The sequence below is a fragment of the Fukomys damarensis genome, unplaced genomic scaffold (assembly GCF_012274545.1).
Source record: "Fukomys damarensis isolate Sample0158 unplaced genomic scaffold, DMR_v1.0_HiC HiC_scaffold_14, whole genome shotgun sequence".
Lineage (NCBI taxonomy): Eukaryota > Metazoa > Chordata > Mammalia > Rodentia > Bathyergidae > Fukomys > Fukomys damarensis.
The window spans coordinates 65,873,322-65,897,455 of record NW_022900926.1 but is presented as its reverse complement, the minus strand read 5'-3'; the positions used below and the strand labels follow the sequence as shown (position 1 = coordinate 65,897,455).

Sequence of the window (24,134 nt, the reverse complement as noted above, 5' to 3'; positions counted from 1 at the left end):
CTGGATAGGGCACTGAGTGGACACTGGTGGTTAGCCTCTGAGCAACAAGAAAATGCCAGAATGAGACCTAGGTCAGTAACACCTTCCGTGACCCCGGCAGGGGCAGCTGCCTGTCAGGGCCACTGGCTGCGCAGCACACACCAGAGCACAGGGACAGTCCTGCATTTCACCAAAGCAAGCCCTGATGACCAAATGGCAACAGAATCTAAAAGCTCAGAAAAAAGTTCTTTCACTTTCTCCTTTTGTTTCTCATAATGTCACTCTCTATTCTCAGTGGTGCATTTCCTAACTTCAAAGTGAAAACAACTCAGCAAGTTACTTGCCCTTCTGAAAAGACCAAAGTGTTCCTCCATAAGACAAGCCTTCTCACTATTTATTCTGGAGAGAAATAAAATGCTAACCACAACTAAGACCTCTGTGGGACTAATACTTAAGATATGGATAGTGTTCCAAGGTAATCACAGGCAGCAGCATGTACATGTCAGAAACACACTCCAGGGGAAATCACAGGCTAATACAGGGACCTGCTCCTGGGAGCCAAAGCTTAACCAGCTGCCTATTTTAGTCATCTACACAATTTTAAATCATTAGGGATGAAAGGAAATATTTCCTAATACAAGAGAAGAACACAAAATCCCAATTTCAAGGCTTATAAAGCTTTACTGAAATGCTGCTGTACTCATTTGTGTCCGTATTCCTTGTGGTTCCTTCCACATTTTAAAGACAAAGTAACGGAAACCATAAGACCTGCAGAGCCTGACATACATATTTACTAAAATATTACTTTTAAAAACAATGTCTGCTAACCTCTGATCTAAGGGAAGTAATAAATCTTCCATTACCATAGTTATTTCAAATATATAAAGTATTTAACCTTTTCTGGATTGGAAAAGACACACTGTAAAAAAAATTTTTTAAAACACAAAAGCATAAAACAAAATAATCTATAGCCTCCCACCCAGATACTACCATAGTTTGGAACACAGCTTCTCCTCCTTTATCAGTCTGTCTAAAGCATTGCAAATACAGTTAAGAGGCCGGGTCTCATCAAAACACAGGGATGAATGGGAAAACATCGCCTGGGTTTCATTGGTTTACACACAGAGATGTAATACAAAAATGGAGACTCATGGGGCATGTTTAGGGTCAGGGCTGTACAGCAGAAAGAACTGGCAATGAAGAGTAATGGTGCTGACTCATGGCCCTGTGTATTCGTCTTCTCCAGGGACAAAGATGGCCTTAGATTTTCAAGCATCTGCCTAACAACAAAAGACAGGAGAGAAAGACACACAAACTTAGGCACTGCTTAACAGATTCTTTTTCACCTCTTGTTTCAGAAGTTTCTATAAAGGCTAAAACCTCATGATGCCTCTCACTCTACTTGCAGGGACTGATTTCACCACTCCAGGTGCCTTCCCCACCTGAATGGCCCTGTGGAAGATGAACAGCTGCCACCCTGGGAGGTTCTGCAGGAGAAAGTCACAGAAACAAATAACAATTCAAGAATGCAAAGGTTTACTAGGGGAATACTGACAGGCAAAGGGAATAATGAACAAATGGGGGCAGAGGCCCTGAGAGGGTTTTGTAGAGAAACAGGCACATAAGGGGCTGGCTCTGCTGGATGAAAGATTCTTCTGGGACTGAAAGGAGACAGGGAGCAGTTGTCATGTGATGCAAACCTCCTGTCTTCCTCCCTCCTGTCCACCCACCAGTCAATCATCCATGCAACCTCTGCTTCTGAGAACTACCAGTGCATGACCCATGGCTGGTGCTAAAGACACACGTGGGAATGAAGGAGACTTTGGTAGCCTTCAGAGAGCTCAGTCTAGAGGAACACAGGGGAATGAGCCAGATGATCACACCAATAAAACTATGTTGAAGGCGTACCATGAAGAAGAGAGATAAGCTAAGGCTGAAGAGAGGACCTGGCTAAGATGAAGGGGGATATTTGGGGAAGGGAAAATCAACTGCGAAGGTCTTTATCCAAAGAGTAACAGGAATAACTGAGGGCGAGTCCAAAGGAATGTTACAATCAGGTCTGTGCTTTCAAAGGGGACTCCGGATACAGGGGGGACTGACTGGAGAGATGTCAAACAGGAAATGGGAAGAGGGCAGATGGGAAGTAGCAGACATCTCCAACAGATTAAAGAGAGGCTGAGGAGGCATAAGACTGGATTTGTGGCAAAAAGAAGGTGGTGACATTCACTGCAGTGGAAAATGGTACCATTTCAAAACCCAGGTCTGCAGTATGGCCACTTAGAGACTAGCAGAAAACCCAGAACTGCAGGGAGACTTTAACTGCAGTGGAAAGGCAGACTGACTCTTTTGGCTCGTAGCCTACAGAGGCTATGACATCTTTGTAAACAAAGAAGCTGGTAAACAATTGATAAAACCAACAGTTCTATTTTTCTTGTCCCCATGTCTTTTATTAGACTAATCGCCACCATATCATTTGGAAACTTAGAAATACAAAACCTTGGCCCCATCCCATAATCCTTGATTAGAAACTATGGGGATGGGAGGCACAATTGTGTTTTAACACTTGGGGCCGGAGATTCTGATGTACAGAGAGTCTGAATACCACTTAAAATCCTTAGAGAGGCTAAGAAGGACACAGACAAAAAAGAGGAACTTGCTGATAAGAAACTGTCCCTTCCAGGAGGCCTAATGATGTAATAGATTACAGAAAACCACGAGTGAGAAATTGCACCCTCATTCATCTTCATAACAGAGAATTTTCACCTCAAATTCAATTTTTTGTCAAGAGAAATTGGTATGTATCAACAGAAGAGATGAAGCACCTCAGTTTCCTCCAGATGCTTGTCCCTAACAGAAGATGTCATACCTCAAAGTTCCCATCTCCTGACATTTCAAGTGGAACTTTCCCCAGGGCACAAGTCCTCTGCTCACCCTGCAGAAAGGCCGAGGTGTAGTTTTTTTTTTTCTTTTCCTAAATGTAATGAAATGTCAGCTCCTTGTGCAATACAGAGATTTACTTCTCAGTTGACAAATCTCCAGTTATCCTCACCGAGGTAGCATGAGAATGTTTTTGAAGCAACATTTGGATTAGTTCTCTTCTAAAGTAAGCTCTCTCTTAAGAAAAATGGGCAGGGTATGAAAACCTATGCTGGCTGAGACTACCAAATGAGAAGGAATTTAGTAATTCCAGTTTAAAGGAAACTTTTTAACTACAGTTGAAAGGCAGACTAACAAAGTTAGTGTGGAAGAGAACTATATACACACAAAGACATAGTCACATACATGCACATTCTCACTCATTCACACACATGTACATATATATACACACACACACGTATGTGCACACTCATGCTTGCCTCTACACACGTGCATGCATAATCACAATCACATGCACTGGGACACTCACTCACACTCAGACACAGACAGACATCCACACATTCAGATACATATTCATACACATGCACTCATGCTCACACACTCAACTCATTGTAACAGGCACACACATTCACACAAGTACATGTGCAAATGCATTCTCACACTCACTTTTCACAATCTCTCACCCACAGACACACACTTTCGCTGTCATTTAGCAATGCGCAGCCTCATTCACTCACACATGTGTGCACATTCTCATATACTCAGCCTCACAGCTCTCTCACTTGCATACATACTCAGCCTCAGCCGCGCTGTGGGAGATGAGCAACTGCAGAAGCCCTCCTCACATTCGAAGCCTGTGTGGGCAAGTGAGGCCCACTGCTAGCAAGCACTCTGCTCACCAGCCCCAGCCGCACCTACAATTTCAGCTTCAAACCCGACTATGTAATCTGCTAACAGTCCTGATGAAGACAGCCCATTATGGGGCTTTTTTCTTTGTTTTTTTTGAGACAGGGTCTCACTATGCAGTTCAGGGTGGCTTTGAAGTCATTATGTAGCTGAGGCTGGCCTCAAACTTACAGTGATCCTCCTGCCTCAGCCTCCCGATTGGTGGTGGGATTACAGGTGTATGCTATGTGTCTTTTAAAGAGGAATGGAGCCCCGAGGCCAAGCAAGGAGTCACTGCCTTAAAAAACCCAACTGGAGGTCTCCACCTTGTGGGGGTGGGGTAGGGTGGGGTGGCATGCTGGGGACATAAAACCATGTCCCATTTTTACAACCATAAACAAAAGTGAGTACATGAAGACAAGCTAGAGGGTAAGCCACAGCACTATGTGCTTTTTATATGGAAATAAGTACTTTAACAGCTGTGTTTTGAAGTTATTTTAAAATTATTTTCATTGTATATTCTTAGGGTGAAAAAAACACAAAACTACCTGACTTGCTTCATGCCTAAGGTTCGTCTTACAATGAGCACATGGAGGCTGCTCTACCTGGGATGGTCATCTGCAGAGGCCTGACGAGGTCTGGGTGCCTCAGCGGGTTTCCAGGGTACACGAACCACTCCTTGACCACTGGGTAGGTGGCACTGGCACCATCTGAGGAAAGATAGCACGTCAGTAGGTGAAAGTTCCTGGCCCACGAGCACTTGTCAGCTTCTCAAGTGTATCTTTTCCTGGAAAGGCTGGGCATGACATGTTGTCTTCTTCCTTTCCGGTCACTGGGACAAAGTACCTGATATAAATAAGTATCTTTCAGCGGTCACTGACTCAGGGTTTAAAATGACTCAGTCCAGGTGAGCTGGCTCTAAGGCAGAAATGATGGGGAGGTGAGGTAGGACAGAAGAAACGAAAAGTACACAGAAGGGAGACAAGCAAATTCAAATTTTAAAATTATACTTTTAAGAAAAACTACAGCTTCTAAGACAAGCCTTTTTCCTTCATTTAAGAAAAGATAATTCCTAAAGGCCCTTTTGCAATAGTGTAAATTGGGGCTCTGGACCGGTTCCTTTCACCTGTAAATTGTGCTTCCTCCATCCTCTGGCAGCAACACTGGAGGGCAAGATAATCTCAACTTTAAACACATGCGGACAGCTTGCACTGTAACCTGACAGACAGCAGGAACACACATCCCGGTCAGCCATCTGGATGACAGCCCTTTAAATGTGCCCTGCTCCCACACCCAGAAAATTCCTTCTCCATGATTTCTTTTTTTTTTTCATTTTTTGGTACCGAGGATCGAACTTGGACCCTTGTGCTTGCAAGGCAGGCAGCAGAACCACTGAACTAAATCCCCAGCCCCCTTTTCCATGATTTCAGCCAGCAAACCTGCCAATTTATTTTAATCAATTAACCTATCACTTCCACTAATCTGTTTACACACAATACACTCATATGTCTGGTTATTTGTTTTATACTGACTATTTTTTGCATCCTTTCTTATTTAGAGCATTGTATTCTCTTTTGGTATTTGTATCTAGTGAAATCCAGTAAATTCTGGTTATTTTCTTTTATTAATTGATGTTTATTATTGATGTTATTGATTGATGTTGATTTTATTTACTAATTGATATTTAATTATGTTTGTGAGAAATAATCTATAATTTTGTACTACAATTGATAAACTCTTATCCTAAGTACATTAGATATAATTTTTATACTTCTCCAGAACTCAGTGATATTCTTTTACAGTACGAAACAGACTGGTTGAGGCACTGAGACTGAATAGGAAGGAAGTGCCAAAAGATCTGCAAAAGTAAAAACTGAAAAAGGGAGAGATGTTAGCGTACCAGAGAGGAAAAGTCTGTTATGAAATGGAAAGACAAAAAAGATGTCTCTTTATTATCAACTATTCATAATACAGAGATGATAGAACTTGAAAGAAGAAACAAACCGGAAAAATTCCAATAGCAGTTAGTGATTATAACAATTCTACGGGGGTGTTGACAGAGTTGACTGTCATCTAACAAGCTATACTGTAATCAAAAAGCAAGGAAAAAATTAAAATATTTATGCACCTTCTGGACGAAACAATATGGAACTCACTTGTTATTTATTCAAAACAAGAGGGCTCAAAAAATCATTTACAACTTAGATTAGGCCTAGAAGAACAAATAATAGAAAAATACAGGACAGCAAAACACCAACCTGCAGGACGTCCATCATCCACGTCATCACCATTATGTTTAGTAGTCAGATATTTTATTGAAATTACGCCACCCACAGAAAAAAAAGGAAAGGCTAACACAATAGTGTAAAGTGTGTTGTTCAAAGAAAGACAATAATGCAAAAAGAATTTGGAAAAAGACTAGTTACTACTGTCTAGATTGTAATGCTGTGTCGTGTACTGAATATCTTAAGATGTACTGTACACAAAAAAATTATAAAAGAATAAATTTGATAAAATTGTCATTTTTATATTTCCTGTTATAGTCTCATAAAAATTAATTTAAAATATGCAATTTTTGGTCATCCTGTATTTAAATAACTGAACTGGTAAGTCATTAAAAAGGTGAGACAGGTTCCTATCTCAGCCTTGGGTACTTCACAGATCCAACGAGGTGACAGTGAAAGGACATGGCAGAGGAAAGCTCTTCACTCCAGGGTGCAGGAAAGCGGGGGAAAGAGATGTGGACAAGAACCGAGGTCATGCTCCAGCGACCTTCCTGATCTGAGGGGGCCCCCACCCCCTCACAGCACACTGAGCTAGGAACTCATCAGTGAGTTAATCCACAATGAATACAGCACCCCATGAGCCAATCTCCTTCCAAAAGCCCTGCATCTGAACATGGGAGACTTCCGGGGGCACTGTAGATCTAAACTGTAACACACAATCATCAACAGCCTCTCCCTACCTCAAGGTGAGGGGGATCATTCAATCCAATGAGGGCAACACTGCAAATGATTCAACAGGTCCCAGGATGCCTCACCCTGCTTGCTGAAATGCTATGAGAAAACTGCTGGGATATGAGAGTCCTTTCTGGTCTGGAGCTTACTATCTTAAACCATTATCAGTACTGAGATTACTCAAAAAGCTGGTAGCAATAACTAAGAACAAAGGTATTTCAGTATGCTGGATGATTATGATAAAAAGTTCAACTGAACTTAGGTCTTTTACCTCACTCAACAAAGCCAATGTGAAAGGAAGACTTTTGTCAACAGTCTCACCCAGTCTGTCTTGGAGCCATCAATTGCTGCAGCTACCATTTTCCATCCTGTAGTGGAACTGACCTGTTGCCTGTCCCCATGGGGTCCCATCCTCAGAGACCTCTCTGTAACTACTGGCTTTTCTCCTGTGTCCTGCGCCTCTTACCTTGGCTCCTCTAGGCTCCAGCGCCCCACACTGCACACCTCTCTGCAGCTACTGCTTTGATCCTGTTTCAACTCCAACAGCTTTTTCCTTGCTTACTCCTTCAGCTCACACTATTCTACCAGGATGGCGATGCCAGCACCAGCCACGGCCTCCTGACTTTAAAACCCAATGGGTGCTATGGAGTCTCTCTGGCCTCTGCCTGTGAGTGTCCATGTCCCTCTTGGGCTCCTCCCTACCTGGTCTCCTTTCCTTTGCAGAGATGATCTTTTCTTGCCAGTCTCTAAACACCAGCCCTGCCCTGGTGCACATCCCATACCTGTGTCTCTAGACCAGTCCTCATTAGCTCTGGATACCTACACCACAGAACAGAGCACCAGTGGCACTCCCTGGTCACCATGAGCAGATACATAACCTCTACTTCCTTATGGAATCCTTACTACCTACAGATGTGTATTACAGAAGGAGAAGATGGCCTAGAGAGGGAAACACTACTATGTCTAGTCAGCAGAGCACTGGTATGAGCCAGTCTCCAGGACTCCACCCAATTTCTGTGCCATACTCTTCCCACAGGTGTCTTAGTGCTAACAAGACCAAAGCTGAACTGACCCTCTTCACTTCACAAACCTTTTGCCTATCCTGCTCCCTACCTCAATGAAGGGCTTCCAAGTCCCACGGCTTTTGGCTATGCTCTTTCCTTTGTCTCTTCAGATGCTCAGGCCTGGAAGAAGAATGCTCTGCACCCTACCAGAGCCTGTCCTCCACACTGGCAATGCAGTGACCGCAAGGCTGTCTCTGCCCAGACCAGTTGGAACAGACCCCTGCTCAATCCTTGTCTACTCTCACACTCCCAGCCAAGCCAGTCTCCAATGTACAGCAGGGAGGCTTCTTGTTCTTTAGTTTTATGTGCTTTTTTGGAGACTTGCTATGTAGCCCAGGCTGGTCTCAAACTTGTAGTGATCCTTCTGCCTCAGACTCCTGAGTGCTGAGATTACAGATATGTACCACCATACCCAGCTCCCTTTAGTTATTTTGTTTTTTGGGTTTTCTTGTACCAGCAATTGAACTCAGGACCTCGCGCTTGCAAGGCAGGCAGTGGAATCACTGAGCTAAATCCCTCGTCCTCTCTTTAGTTTTTATAAAATGAAATCCAGGCTGCTTCCTAGTTAAGATCTATCAAAAGTGACCCAAGGCCCTCAAATATGAACACAGGTCTGCCTGCCCGCTGCTTGTCTCTGCCCCAGGAGTTGTCACGGCAGGCTGTGGGCATCCCCAGAGGCCGTGTGGAGGGATGGATCAGGGCCCACTTCCAGCAGTCCTGATTCCTGGTTTGTGCTGGGGCTCTTATCTCTAAGCCATGCCCAGGCAATGGGATGCTTCTGGTCTGGGGACCTCACTAAGAATACACCATGCTTCAGCCACACTGCAGGCCCACAGATCTTTCAACTCACAGTGCCCTCCTGGCCTGCATGCCTGGCTTTGGAGTTCCTCTGGTTCAAAACTACCTCTCCTCACCTACACTTGGCTGGCTACTATCTCTGTATGCCTCCTTCAGAAACTAGTCCTCAAAGATGACACTTCCCCAACCTCAGTGCTTTGGCTGGCTGCTAAAATGCTGACATAACTTGGTGTGATGTTCATGCCTGTAATTCCAGTGCTCTGGGAATATGAGACAGGAAAATCACAAATTTGAGCCCAAACTAGGCAATTCAGCAACTTAGTGAAACCTTGTCTCAAAATAAAATTTAAAAAGGCCTCGGATGAACACAGTGCAAAGGCCCTGGGTTTAATCCCCAGCACAAAAAACAAAACAAAACAAAAATGGTTTACTTGTGCACAGGCCACCCAACCCAACTGTGAGTTCCTGCAAGCAATGACCCTCTGTTCTCACAGAAAGACAGACCACAAAACATTCAATTTGGCCTAAATTTCACTCCTTGAGAGAGGGAAAGGTTGCTTTCGACAGTCCCTGAATGCATAATGTCCTATACTTGTACTGGTTCTACAAATTCACCCGGAAGGACACTGTCAACTCTCCCGCCCTTGGGAAGTTGTTGTTAACTAAAACGACACTGCTTAGAATTCAGTACGGACAGCTATGTGCTATACAGACCTTTGCACAGGTGAAACTCCTAGCTTCTACCTGCAAAATGATAAAAACTGAATCAGGCTGACCTGATTTTTCATTGTCTGTATGAGATTTTATCTGAAACTGGTAAATTCCAGGAAAGAACTTGGTAACAAACATGAACAGAAATAAAAACTGTATTTTCAGAGGGTCGGGGTATAGGTAAAAGAGGCATTTTAATAAAAACCAGTACGGAGGGGATGAAGCAAGGGAAAGGGTATGGGGAAAAAATGAGAACCAAGATCTGTCATGTAAAGGTACAAGATCCCAATGAAGACTATAACTGTACTGTATACTTAAAAAGTACCAATAAACTCAATAGGATTAAAAAATAAAATAAAATAAAAACCAGGAGCTACAGTAATCCTTCAGACTTTGTGTTCCCCACCTCACCTTTGTGGCTGTATTTCTATTTAAGGAGGACCAAATGTAGCACACAAAGGTTGGAAAGGCTGGAAAGGTAAATACCATCTATAACCACCACAACTCTAGTGCAGCTGTCATAGACAGCTAAGTTAGGGTAGGCAGTCAGACAGAGCGAGGCCCTCCAGGGAGTCAGGGTAAAAGATAAAAACACATTTCAACTCTTTACGCTGTTGGTGGTCTCTCTTGCTGTGCAGAAGCTTTTTAATAGGAAGAGATCCCACTTGTTAATTCTTTGTGCTGGTTCACGTGTGACTCAGATTTTGTTCGTAAAATCTTTTCCTACACAAATGTCTTCAAGAGTTCTACCTAACCTCTCTTCTGGCCAGCTTAGTGTTTCAGTTTTAATATTTAGATCTTTAGTTCATTTCTATTTTAGTTTAGTGTATGATGAAAGATATAGGTCTAGTTTTAGTCTTTGGCAAGTTGAAATACAATTTTTCCAGCACCAACCATGTGAACAGACAACCCACAATTTGGGGAAAAAAAATTTACCAGCCGTTCCTCAGACAAAGGTCTACTATCTACAATATATAAAGAACTTAAAAAAATCAGACCTCCCAAATATAAAGACCCAATCCAAAAACGGGCATCTGAAATGAACAGACATTTCTCAGGCAAAGAAGTAGAAATAGCAAATAAACATATGAAAAAAACGTTCAACATCACTGGTCATTGGAGAGACACAAATGAAAACAATGCTGAGATTCCATCTCACTCCAGGAAGAATGGCTGCTATAAAAAAAAAAAAAATCAACCAATAACAACTGCTGGAGGGGCTGTGGGGAAAAGAAACCCTGTTCCACTGTTGGTGGGAGGGAAGACTGGTGCAACCACTGTGGAAATCAGTGTGGAGATACCTCAAGAAGCCAGAGTTAGAGGTCCCATTTGACTCAGCCATTTCCCTGCTGGGTATTTTACCAAAATAATTAAAAGAATCACACCACAGCAATATAGGTGCACCCATGTTCACAGTGGCATAATTTGTAATAGCTAAAACTTGGAAACAGCCCAACTGCCCATCAACTGGAGACTAGATAAAGAAAATGTGTTTTTTTTATAAAAGGGAGTACTACTCAGCCATAAAGAAGAAAGTAGATGCCTTTGTAGCTAAATGGATGCACACTGAGCCCATACTCCTAAGTGAAATAAATAGGACACACGTGTAAATACTGAATAGTTAGTTTCTCTGGTGTGAGAAACTAAAAGTGTAAATAAGGATCAAAATATATAATAGATAATTTGAATTAGGAAGAAAAGGTCCAAAGGAGAAGGGAAAGTAAGAGGGGTAGGTTAAAGGAAAGAAGGGAAAGGGAAAAAATATGAGAAAAGGAAAAAATGGAACAAAGTCTTTGTAAATAGGGAAGGGTGGAGGGGTTGAAGGGAGGGCAGGGCAATTAGAAAAAAATAAGAATCAAGATATATCATGCAAAGGTACAAATTTCCCAATAATGAATGTTAGCATATCGTGTACCTAAAATGTACCAATAAACTTAATGAAAAAAAAAAAACCCACATATTACAACTGTGGCTGGAGGCATATCTGTTGAAGGCCAGGCTTCAAAATATAGACAGAATGACCCTGTCTACAGGCCTCCCCAAGGGGTAACCAATAAACTAAAGATTATACTATAATTGGTGTCACCTCATCCAATAAAGTACAGACAGACGGCAGTCAGCCAGGTGGGTGACCAGGACCTCCCAATCCATCCCTTCCTAAAGAAGGTCCTTGTTCTTTCCACTCACACTTACTACTTGACCTGCTTCTCCATTAGATCAGTATTACCTAAGTGGCTATCCTTGTAATCTTATTGGTTGATCATAGTTTTGTCCCACGTTGTATCCACGCAAAATTTTCTTCTCTAAAACTTCTGAGAAGGAAGTGGGTCTGTGGCAACCCACTTTCAGGTGTCTTCCTGTCTCTCAGGAACCATTTCTCTCAAACTTTTCCTACTCTTAACCTTCATTGTTCCTTAAAATTTGGGCAGATTTATGTTCCACAAATTTCATTAAGTTTATTGGTACATTTTAGGTATACAATATGCTAATATTCATCAAATTCTTCGGTTTTGGGGTGTTTGTTTTGTTTTGTTGTTTGGTACCAGGGATCAAACTCAGGACTTTGTGCTTGTGAGGCAGGCACAGGGCCACTGAGCTACATCCCTGGCCCCATTCTTCTATCTTGGGAAATACAACTCAGCATATCTGACATCTGTCAGGTTGGGAGTTATATCATTCCCCTATATCACAGTTTCTCATCCCTTGCCCAGGTTCCTACTCTCAAACACAGTAAGCCTTTCCAGTCCTCCTAAGCAGAGGCAAAGCACTACCCAAGGCTTGCTTAATTAGGGTAGGATGTATTTTACTGGAAAAGTCCCAGAGGTTAGCCCATTCTCTATGGCAGGTTTACCCTGATATGCATTTGAAACTGCATCAGAAGTTTTTAACAATAGTTTGGTTTGTGTGAATCATACAAAATAATATTTTATACACTGAGAAAAAGAGGACTCAGCCTGGAAAGCCCGAGATGAGAAGGCTGCTCTGTGACTTGAACTTCCTGTATGCTGGGCTCAGCCTACACTGAGCTGCTGCAACAGCAATACTTGTGTGCACAAAAAAAGGTGAAGAGAAAACATCATTAAGCTTGCTCTTTACTATCCCAAAGGACAGATACATCTTTCCATTTTGAAAACTCTTCTCTATTCAAATAAGACTTGTTTTTCCCGGAAACAAAATCATAATATTGTTTCTACTCACAGCCTATAGCTTCTAACACCTCTGCCTAGACCAAGCTTACACACCAACTCCAGATGCCATCTCCCTCCCTCACAGGCAGGCGACAATGATTCGGCTCCCCTGGGGGGACTCAGGCATGGGGTGGGACAAAAAGAAGAGGCAAGAGCAATGTTGGTTTTAACCCCTTCATTATTGGGATGTTCCAACTTGATGACAATCCTAACTTTAAAAAAAAACCAGTTTGTCCTGTCATTCTATAACATTTTCCTATTTCTGGATTAGTCCATAATAGTGTGTGATTTTAGTTCTTACATTCCCTTCATATACATATTTGAAAACAGTAACCCATTAACGTTCACAACAGGGCCATCATTCATGTGTCTCACCATTGAGTGGTTTGAATAACTGGAGGCATATGTATGCCTGTTCCATCAGCTGGCTTCTTTATTAGTAAAAAGACAGATGAAAGAAATTAGATCTGTTTGTCCCACCAGTGGTACAAAGCCACTTGAGGGGAGAGCAATGCATGTACCAATGGTGGTTCAAGGCACCAAGAAGGCTGATGATGGTTAGCTTCATCACAATGCTTCCTCAAAGTTTTCCTCAGTTCCTGGAATGTATGCTGAGTGGAAATGAGGAGAGAATAACAAGGACGAAGGGCAACTAAACAACTTTCAAGGTGGCCAGTATGCATGGGGCTTCTCCAACACTGTCAACTAGGGAGACCTATAGTAGCACAGCGGACTCTGTCTCTTGATCTTTCTGAGACTTTTCTACATCCTAAAATGTGTAAGGGTTCATAAAGTGATTTAAGCATTAGGGAGACAAAAACACAGACCCAGAGTTAGCATCAAAGGCAAGAGGGGCTGTGAAGACAGCATGGGCTGGTAGGTGAGTAACTCCAAGGCTCCCTCCCTTCTGGCCACAATGCCATCTAGTACAAATAGCATACTCACACAGCTGTGCAAAGTACACATAGTGTGACACCACTCTCTAAATGCTCCTCTGAGACAGTTAACCACAATGAGGACCTCCGCAGTCCCTGAACACTAGTTCTGGGCCAGGGCTAAGGCTATGCAAGTTAAAGAGGCTCTAGTACAGGGTCCCTACGGGGCAGTCTGCACATTAAATAAGCAGGCCATCGCCAGCTAATTAGACTGCTGCTTACCTAATGGGACTGAGAGACCAAGTTTCTCTCCCACCCGAGTCTGAAATTCAACCACTAGAGTCACTGTTTTCTAAGGGATCCCTTGCTAAATACAAATACCCTCGAAACAGTAATATTTTAAGTATATATTCAAAACATATTCACTGATCACCTGATTCACATCAACAATCCCAGGTGCAGCAAAATGCCACTCTGACATCACTTCACCTTAGCTCTCAGCCCCCGTGAGGGGCTGTCAGACAAGAAAGTGCATGAACAAACGTGCAATGCACAGGGCTAATACTAAGGATGAAAGTCATCACATGCATAGACTAGGAATAAGAAAACAGGGTGGCACTTGTTTTAAGAACTTGAGGGAGAAACAGATTTGATTAGGCTTATTTCTACAGTCAGAAGGAAGACCTGAGTCAGAAAAACAGGTTTGGTATTTGCTGATGTATATTCAGTTTATCAGGCACTACAAGGTGAGTGCTCAGGTGTACTCAGGACTCCAATGTGTAGAGGTCAGCAGAGAGCCAGAGCCCCAGAACAAGGGGAAATGGTGCAACCCCAGAAGCCAAATCTGCGTGACTCTAATCAGAAGACAGATATTTTCAAAGAGAGCCTTAGTGAGGAAACCAGAAAAGCAATGGACTCAATGCAAGGCAGGTGAAAGTGAAGTTTCCTAGGTAGAAGAAGGAGAAAGGAAATTTCTAAATGAAAGAATTGAGAGATGAGGTAAGTGAAATCGTCCCATGATGCAGAACAAAAAGTCAAAATCAGGAATTAAAGGATCAAGAAACAACACAAATCCAACTAGATCAACATCAACCTCACTGCAGTTCTAGTCAGGAAATAAATCGTGAAGAGGGAAATCTGGTAAACATCAAGGACAAACACAGTATATTCAAATTACCCAAGAGGAAAACAAAACAAAACAAAATAAAAAAAGACACCAAAAAAGGGACCTGAGTCAAGTAGCACTCGATTTCAACAACAAATGTGACATAGAAGACAGCAGGTGGTCAAGATGGAAAGCAATGCTGGTAGGAAGACAGCAGAGCAGTAGACAGGCAAGGCTGCCAATCAACACTGAAAACTAGACAAACAGTGGAAGCAACTACATTCATGTGCTTGACAATGGGCAGTGCTAGGCAGTGACCCCAGATAGAAGGAAAACAATGTTAAATCACCATAACTCAATTTTTTTTTTTTCCAGAGACAGTGTCTTGACTGCAGCCTTGTGAAAAATGGAGATCCAGCTCTCTCACTAGGATCTTCAGGGAAGACTATCAGGGAGCAGGGACAGAAAGGAGCAGGAACAGGCACTGGGTTGAGAGCAACGACCTTTAAAATGCTGGTTATATCAGTCATACTTTCATGGCTGCAATAAAATATCCAACACTCATGTTATGGTTCAGATCGAGAATGACCCAAAATTCTCACATGCTCAGAGGTGATTGGATCAAGGGGGCACTATAGCCAAACATGATATTGGGGGGAGGCTAGTCAGAAGAGGCAGGTCACTGGGGGCGTGACCTGGAAGGCTGTGTCTCCCTCCCTGCGTTCTCCTTTCTCTCTCTGCTTCTAGGATTCTATGACATAGCAGCTTTTCCTCCACCATGCTGTTTCTCCCTTGGACTGTAACCTAAATAAACACCTATTCCTTTAAGTTGTAAGTGTTGGGTACTGTGTTTCAGCAATAGGAAAGTGACTAAGACAACTCACAACTTTAAAATGATTTGCCTACCGAGTTTCATAGGACTTAGCTTATATATGATGGACTGACTCCAAGGCAGAAATGCATGGTGGAAGAACATGGCAAAGGGATGGGAGAGACAGGAAGATTAATACACCCTTATGATCTCACCAGTGATCTACCTCTTCTGTCCAAACTCCACTTCCTAAGAGCAAATATAGCTATGAACTCAGCAACAGATCCAATTACCTTCCAAAAGCCCCACTTCTGGACACATGAAACTTTTAGGAGACATTTTAGATCTAAACTATAACACTGGCTGAAGATGAAGATGTCCAAGTGCACAGCAGTACTCCTACCGGGAGATGACCAACAACTGGAAGGTGTATAGGACCCAAGGACAGTGATGTCCCCACCGGCCAACACCCTGGACACTCAGGTGACAGCCTAGGAAAGTCGTGCATGAAGAGCAGACATCAGCTGCACAATTAAAATGACAACAGATCACCTTGAGATTAAAGCTTAAAGATGAGGCTTGGAAGGACCAGGAAAATTAATTTAACACCTCCTTAGCATCCAAATGATAGAACACACAATCAAAAATGACTAAGTATGAGTAAATGCAAAGGATGTGGATTCCTTATAAAGAGAAGTCAACAAAGGCCCACAAGAAGACATGAATGGAACTGAGACAGAAAAAGTTCTTTAGCAATGAAGCTCAAATGATTTCAAATATGACAGAAAATACAAAAAGTTTGAGAGATCCACAAAGGAGTGGAGAGCAATCCACAGTAAAACTCATTTTAATCAAACCAGTGACCAGTAGAAAACCTTACAGACTTCAGAGAAAAGATGCATGACACCTGGAGAACAACAGTAAGAACCGCCATCATCTCATGAGAAAGACACAAGCCAGGAGAAAACACAGTTAACACCTTTAAAGTGCTCAATAACAAAAAGTATGCCTAAAATTTCCACCCTTAAAACTGGATCACAAAAATAAAGATAAAACAAAGGCATTTGGGTGGGGGCTTTTAAATGGTCAGAACAAATAATAATAATGAAAATATTTTAAGATTTAGAAATATCACATAAAATTCAAATTCTGTCACTTGGGAAAGCAAGGTAAAGGTTTATCGGTGTATAGTCAGTCACACTCACTCATTAGCACTCTCTGTGGCCCCTCCTATACTACAACTGCAAAGCGGGGCAGCTGTGACAGGCTGTAGGGGCCTAACAATCTGAAACACTTATCATCTGGCCTTCCACAGAAAGTTTGCCAACCCCTGGTATAAATGGAAAATAACAATCATGTGATAAGGGATTTAAAAAGTTTATAATTTAAAAGGCTATATTCTCTGTTTCCATTTACAAAGTGTTCTCAAAATTAACAGAAGCACAGCAATGCAGAATGTATCAGCAGCTAGCTGCAGAGCCCACGGAGCAACAACGAGAAGCACCTCTGCACTGCCACCAGGTCGGCATATTGACTATGGAGGAGTTTATGGGAATCAAAACATGGAATAAAAATGTCCCAACCCACCCAAACACATGTAAAAGTGGTTAAAAAAAATGAACGAGGCCTGCAGCCCAGCAGATTATGTAGACTAGTAGACTGTGTCTATTTCCTAGTGTTGATGTTTCACTTTAGCCACAGGACTCACCTCTGAGGGGACCCATGCAAAAATACGTGGAAATCTATGGACTGTTTTTGCAACTTCCTGTGAGTCTGTAATCATTTCAAATTAAACAGTTTTTAACAATTTACATAAGATAATAGCAAAACTACTAGAAGGAATCAAAGTATACTGATAAAAGGTTTTTACATTTCACAAAAGGTGGTATAATATTACCTGAAGGTAAACTGTGATGTTATGATACATACTGTAAACTCTAGAACAGTGATAGTGAACCTTTTAGAACTTTCAATGAATACAAACAGCTTGCTGTGGCATGCATGCCATAAGTTTGCCACCACTGCCCTAGAGTAACTACTAAAAAGAAAACAATGGGAAACCTAACAATCCAAATGACAGTATAAAACTAAAATGTATTTAACAAACCTAAAAAAGTAGAAAAGAAGCAAATAAGGGTGAAAAGTACAGAGCAAAAGAGGTTGAAGGGACAGCACGGCAATGGGGGAAAAAATAAGAACCAAGACATATCACGTAAAGGTACAAATTCCTAATGATGAATGCCATCATACTGTATATCTAAAATATACCAGTAGACGATGAATTTTTTAAAAAGTGTTTGTGAGAACAGAGGAAAAAAAGGTACAGGGCAAAGAACAAAGTGGAAGACAGACCCAAGAATGCCAATAATTACATTAAATGTAAATGGTCTGAGCCAGTAACAGTGAACCTTTTAGAGCTTTCTATGATACAAACAGCCACTGTGGTGCCTGTGCCATGGGTTCACCACCACTGGTCTAAACACTCCGATTAAAAGAATTATTTTAAATTTTTTTCTTTTAAAGACATTGTTAGGTTGGACATGCTTTTTAAGAAGAAATGCACTTTAAAAACAGAGATAAGATTAAAATGAAAAGCATTGAGAAAATATATGCTATGCAGACATTAAGTGAGAATACCTGAAGCATATATTGATATCTGATAAAGCTAACTTCAAGACAAGGAATATTCCTAATTTTTTTAAAAAGGAAATTTGGGGCCAGGGATTTAGCTCAGTGGTTCTGCTGCCTGCCTCGAAAGTACAAGGTCCTGAGTTCGATCCCTGGTACCAAAATAATAATAATAATAATAATAATAATAATAATAATAATAATAATAATAATAATAATAATTAATAATAATAATTATTAATAAATAAATAAAAAGGAAATTTTGAGAGGATTGGATCATGGTAGGCTAGAGGCAAACAGCACTCACAAGCAGCTCCACGACATTCATCCAAACCAAAAGGTGGATATAACGAAGCAGGAGAACCACAGGAAATGACTGGATTGCAATTTGAGTGAGCAAGCAATCAGGCACAACCAAAAATATTGGTATTAGAAAATAAAGTACCAAAAGTAAAGCACACTGACAACAAATGGCAGCTCAATGGGGGAGGGCAATCTCCCCTGTGGGGTGTGATAAGAAGGAAAACCTCAGCACATTCCTGTGGGGGCTGAGTTTGCTATTAGACAAATACATATACCCAAATAGAGATGACCAAGGATAGGAGTGACAATTCTCACCATTTCCCTGCATGCAGACACACAGTCAGGTATGGGAGCCATTTTACTGCCTCTGCCTCAGTAGACCATACAAAAGACACATTTACACAGACCTGGGCCATCCTAAGTAATTCCTCTGCCTAAGCAGGCAGTACAGAAAAACAGAGAACCCCTACTTTTTTTGTATCTCCAGGACACAGCCACCATTTTCCTCCAGGTAGCAGTACCCAAGTACTTTGATTTACCACCATTATGGGGAGAGAAGTTCAGCCTCCAGGCTGCCCTGAGTAGTTTCTCCTACTTGCAAAAAGGCTGTGGCGAATGCTGCACTGAGAGGTTTTTACATCCTTTTTTCATCAGGTGATGTCTAACAACAGAAGTCTGGGGGAAACAACTGTCTGCAATATAAATACTCCCACACTGAAATAATGTGGATATATACACTACAACATTAGACAGTAATAAAGAAAAAGGATAAGAAATTAACAAACAGAATACTAAAGAGCTCTTGGACAACTCTCAAAGAACAAAATTAAGGCTCACTGGACTGAAGGAGGGAAGGCCAGGTGTGATGGCACATGCCTATACTCCTACCACTTGGGAGGCTGAGGTAGGAAGATTATCACTGCAAGTTCAAGGCTAGCCTGGACTACACATAGAAATTCTGTATTATGGCTTGTATCTAGATGCCCCCCACAAGCCTCACATACTCATAGGTGGGGCTTTTGGGTGGTGGCTAGATGATGGCTGTATGATGCTAGATTAATGGGTGTGATACTGGGATTAAGGGTATGTAATAACTAAATCGGTTTAACATAGATCTGGGTGTGGATAAAAGGAAGGCCAACCTTGCATGTAGGTAGAACCACTCAAAAGACTTGCAGTCCGTAAGTGATAAAAAATGAAAGGAGAGCTTGGTGCTGCTGCTTACTGTTTCCTACTGCTGTCTGCTCTGCCATGGACTGTTTCTCCTCTGCCATGCCCTTCTGTCATATCATCTTGCCTTTAGGCCAGCCATCTATGGACTTAAACCTCTATAAACTATAAACTGAAATAAACCTTTTCTCCTTTAATTTGGGGTCTTGGGTATTTTGTCTCAAGAACGAAAAAGATAGTCATTATTATGGTTGTGTCTATCTAGACTTCCCAGCATCATGCAGTATTAGGCAGGGCTTTTTCAGAGGTAGCTGAATCTAGAGTGTGTGACTGATTCATGGTGCAATGCTAGGATTAAGGGTGGGTGATTAATAAGTCAGTCTACTGATTGGTTTGGCACCAGCCTACTCCCAGTAGCCTGAATACAATATAAGGGACAGAAAGAGGCTTGTCAGGTCCCTTGCTCCATTGTTGCTTCTGTTTTCTTCTGTGTGCAATGAACTATCTCTCCTCTGCAATGCCCCTCTTCCTTGGAACCAGCCAATCATGGTATGAAACCTCTACAAACTGTGAATTAAACAAACCTTTCCTACTCTAACTTTGGGTGTCAGGTATTTTTGTCTCAGCAATGAAAAAAGTAACTAAGACAATACCATATCTCGAAAAGCCAAAAAAAATTTTTTTTTAAATTAAAATAAAAAAAGGAGGCGACAAAGCACAGGCTAACAGCAAACTAAATTTTATACTCACTGAAATTATAGCAAAAAATTTTCTAAATCTGGGGAACAAGATGAATATTCAGGTGCTGGAGGCATTTAAAATCCCAAATAAGCCAGGTGTGGTGGCCCATGCCTGAAATCTCAGCACTTGGGAGGATGAGGCAGGAGAATCATTGTGAGTTTGAGACCAGCCTGGACTACATAGTGAGTTCCAGGTCAGTCTCAACTACATAGTGAGACCCTGTCTCAAAAAAACCAAAACAAACAAACAAACAAAACCTCTCTACAACATACCGTAGTCAAATTGCCAAAGATCCAGAATAAAGAATTTTTAAAGCTGTTAAGAGAAACACTAAATTATTTACAATGGCAAACTCATCAGAATAACACAATTCCCAACAGAAATTCTAAAGGCTAGAAGGGTGTGAAATAATACATTTCAAACCCTGAAAGAAAATAATTCTCAATATAGATTACATATCCTGTTAGGCTACCCATCAAAACAAAAGGAAAAATACAGACCTTCCAAGATAAGTATAAACTAAAGAAATTTGCAACCACTAAGCCAAAACTACAGAAAGTACGTAAGGGAAGAATCCTAAACACAAAGGTATAACACAATCAAAACCACAAGACCATAAGAAAGAATAAATCTCATAGGGAGAATAGGTAAGTGAGTAAGAATCAGGAATGACCCAAACACTAGAAAAAATGATAAGAGTTAGCACATACCTTTCACTAATAAACCTTAACATATAGTTATAATTCATTAAAAGATACAGATTGGCTGGGTGTGGTGGCACATGCCTGTAATCCCAACACCCAGGAGGCTGAGGCAGGAGGATCGCTGTGAGTTTGAGACCAGCCTGGGGTACATAGTTAGTTTCAGGTCAGTCTCAACAACATAGTGAAACCCTGTCTCAAAAAACAAACAAAATAAGACACAGACTGAAAAACTGGATCAAAAATTAGACTTAACCATATGTTGCCAGCAAGATACACACCTCAACTGCAAAGACTTACATAGATTTGAAAGCAAAAGGATGAAGGATGATACTTTAGGCAACTGGAAAATGAAAGCAAGCAAAAGTAGCTCTATGAAGTATGGTCAAAAAATACAGTGAATGCTTAAAAATTTTTTTTAAGAAAGAATACTGCCATCAATGCCCTTCAAAATATCCTCCACTGCTTTGAACACACTTATCCTACTGTTTTTGCCAGTTTGTGAGGCAGTTTTCAAAGTTCTCTTTCATGTCTTCTGTTGCACTATTGCGGTTGACTGAAAGTCCTAAATCGATTCAAACCATTCACTTTTTTCTTCCTTTTTTTTCTACCTGTGAGATTTTTCAGACAGGGTTCTGAAAACAGGGTTAGTTCAGTCTGGCCTCAAACTCTCAGCAATCCCCTGCCTCAGACTTCCAAGTGCTGGGCTACTATCATGTACCACCACACCCAGCTAAAACGTTCACCTTTTATGGGAACAATTCACCAAGAGAAGGGAACAATTGTAAATACATATGCACTAAGTGTTGGTGTGCCCAATTTCATAAAACAAACACTATTTGACATAAAGACAGATTCCAATCCAATCATAGTGGATTTCAATATCCCCCTTTCACAAACAGATTGACCAGATCAAAAAAAGAAAAAGGAAAATAGGAAAGAAAGAAGGAAATATCAGTGCTAAGCTACACTACAGATCATGTGTGGCAGCGCATACCTGTGATCCCAGCACTCAGGAGGCTAAGGCAGAAGTATCACTACAAGTTCAAGAACAGCCTGAGCTACATAGTAAGTTCAAGGCCAGCCTGAACACAAAGCAAGACCTCGTCTCAAAAAACTGAAAAACAAAAACTGTATAACAGATGAAAGCAAAATAGACCATAGTTTAGGCCAGTGATGGCGAACCTTTACAGCTTCTGATACAAACAGAAGCCACTGCCACACACATGCCATATGTTCACCACCACTGGTTTAGGCCATAAACCAAGTCTTGATAAATATAAAAAACCATGAAGTAATAGTATCATGTATCCTATCAGATCACAATGGCATGAGACTAGAAATCAGCAGCAAAAGAAACCACAGAAACTATATGAACATATGGAAACTAAATACAGTAAAACACTGTTAAGCAATCAGTTGGTTATTGAAGAAACTGGGGAAGAAACTCAAACATCCCTAAAAACAAACAATAATGGAAACACCCATACTAGAATTAATGGGACACAAGGAAAGTGGCTTAAGAAGTTTACAGCTATGAGTGCCTTTGTCAGAAAAACAGCAATACCAAAGAAATAACCTAATGATGCATCACGAGGACCTTAAAAAAAAAAAAACAAATCACACTCAAAAACAGGAGAAGGAAAGAATAATGACCAGAGCAAAAGTTATTGAAATAGAGACTAAAAGAACAATACAAAAGGATCAATAAATCAAAGAGGTGGTTCTCTGAAAAAATAAGGATAATAAACCCTTGGGCAAACTTACCAAAAGCAAAAGAAATCCAAAGTAAAACCAGACACAAAAAATGCCAAATTATAACAGAGAGCAATGATATCCAGATGATTATTAGAAACTATTTTGAAAATTTAATTTCCAATAAATTGGAAAACCCAGAAGAAATGGATGGCTTTCTAGACATAGATGGCCTACCCAAATTGTACTAAGATGTTTACAAATCCAAACAGGTCAATAATGAGCAATGAAATTGAAATAGTAATGAAAATTCTCCCAACTAAGAAATACCTAGGACCCAATGGATTTACTATTGAATTTTACCAGACCTTTTTTTCATGAAATAGAAAGGAAAAGAATGCTTCCAAATTGTAGACAAAGCTAGCATTACGCCGATACAAAAAAAAAAGAAAAAAGAAAGAAAAGGAAAAGAACCACAGAACAGCAACATCCTTAATAAACAGATGCAAAAATCCTCAAATCAATTCTTGTAAACAGAATTCAACAACACATTAAAAAGGTCATATTTTCACCAAATTGACTTAATCCCAGGAATGCAAGGCTGGTTCAATTTACATAAATCAATAAATGTAATACACACCATAAAAGGATGAAAAAAAACTCCACATGATCATCTCAAAATATGCAGAAAACACCTCAACAATTTCAGTATCCTTCCAGGATAAAAACCCTGAAGGAAATAGGTATAGAAAGATTTTTTCTAAAACTGAACAAAGCCCACATACAAGAAACCCACAGCCAATATACTGAGTAAGGAGAAGCTGAAAGCATTTCCTCTAAAATCAGGAACAAGACAAGGCTGTACACTCTCACCACTTCTGTTCAGTATATACTTGAAACTTTAGCCAGGGCAATTAGGCAAGAGAAAGAAATAAAACGAATATAAACAGGAAAGGAAGAGGTCAAATTATATTTTCAGACAATGACAATTTACATAGAAGACCCTAAATACTCCAATAGAATATTAGATCTAATAAACAAATTCAGGAAAGTGACAGCATACAAAATCAAAACAAAAATCACTGCTAATAAACCCATTACAAAGGAAATCATGAGAACAATTCCATTCATAGTGGCTGCAAAAAATTAAATTAAATTAAAAGCCTAGGAATCAACTTAACCAAGAAGGTAAAAGACCTCTGTAATGAAAACTACCAAACAATTAAGAAAGAAATTGAAGACACTAGAAAATAGAAAAGACCTACCTTGTTTACAGATCAGCAGAACTATCATTGTTAAAATAGTTGTATTACCAAACATGATCTACAGATTCAATGTAATCCCTATTAAAATAACAATATTCTACACAGAACTAAAAATGATAATCCTAAAATTAATAAATAAAGGTCAAAAAACCCCACAATAGCTAAAAAAGTCCCCCCAAAAAAAGCAATGCTGGAGCCATCACAATACCCAATCTGAAATTATACAATAAACGTCCAAATTTTCACAAAGGAGCCAAAAATGATACCTGGAAGTGGGGGGGGGGGCTTCTTTTAACAAATGGTGCTGGATATCCAAAGGCAAAAAAAAAAAAAAAAAAAAAAAAAAAAAAAAAAAAAAAAAAATATTCTAGGTGCAAAAAA

The 24,134-nt window shown here is 40.7% G+C and overlaps 1 protein-coding gene across 1 annotated transcript in view; it reads right to left on the bottom strand.

Moving 5' to 3' along the window:
• Fam120b (family with sequence similarity 120B) overlaps positions 1-24,134 on the bottom strand; it is a 76,490-nt gene that overhangs the window by 35,188 nt on the left and 17,168 nt on the right. Inside the window, exon 4 of the mRNA XM_010628925.2 lies at positions 4,347-4,451. Coding sequence (XP_010627227.1) covers positions 4,347-4,451 — 105 coding nt within the window. The remainder of the gene's footprint in view (positions 1-4,346; positions 4,452-24,134) is intronic.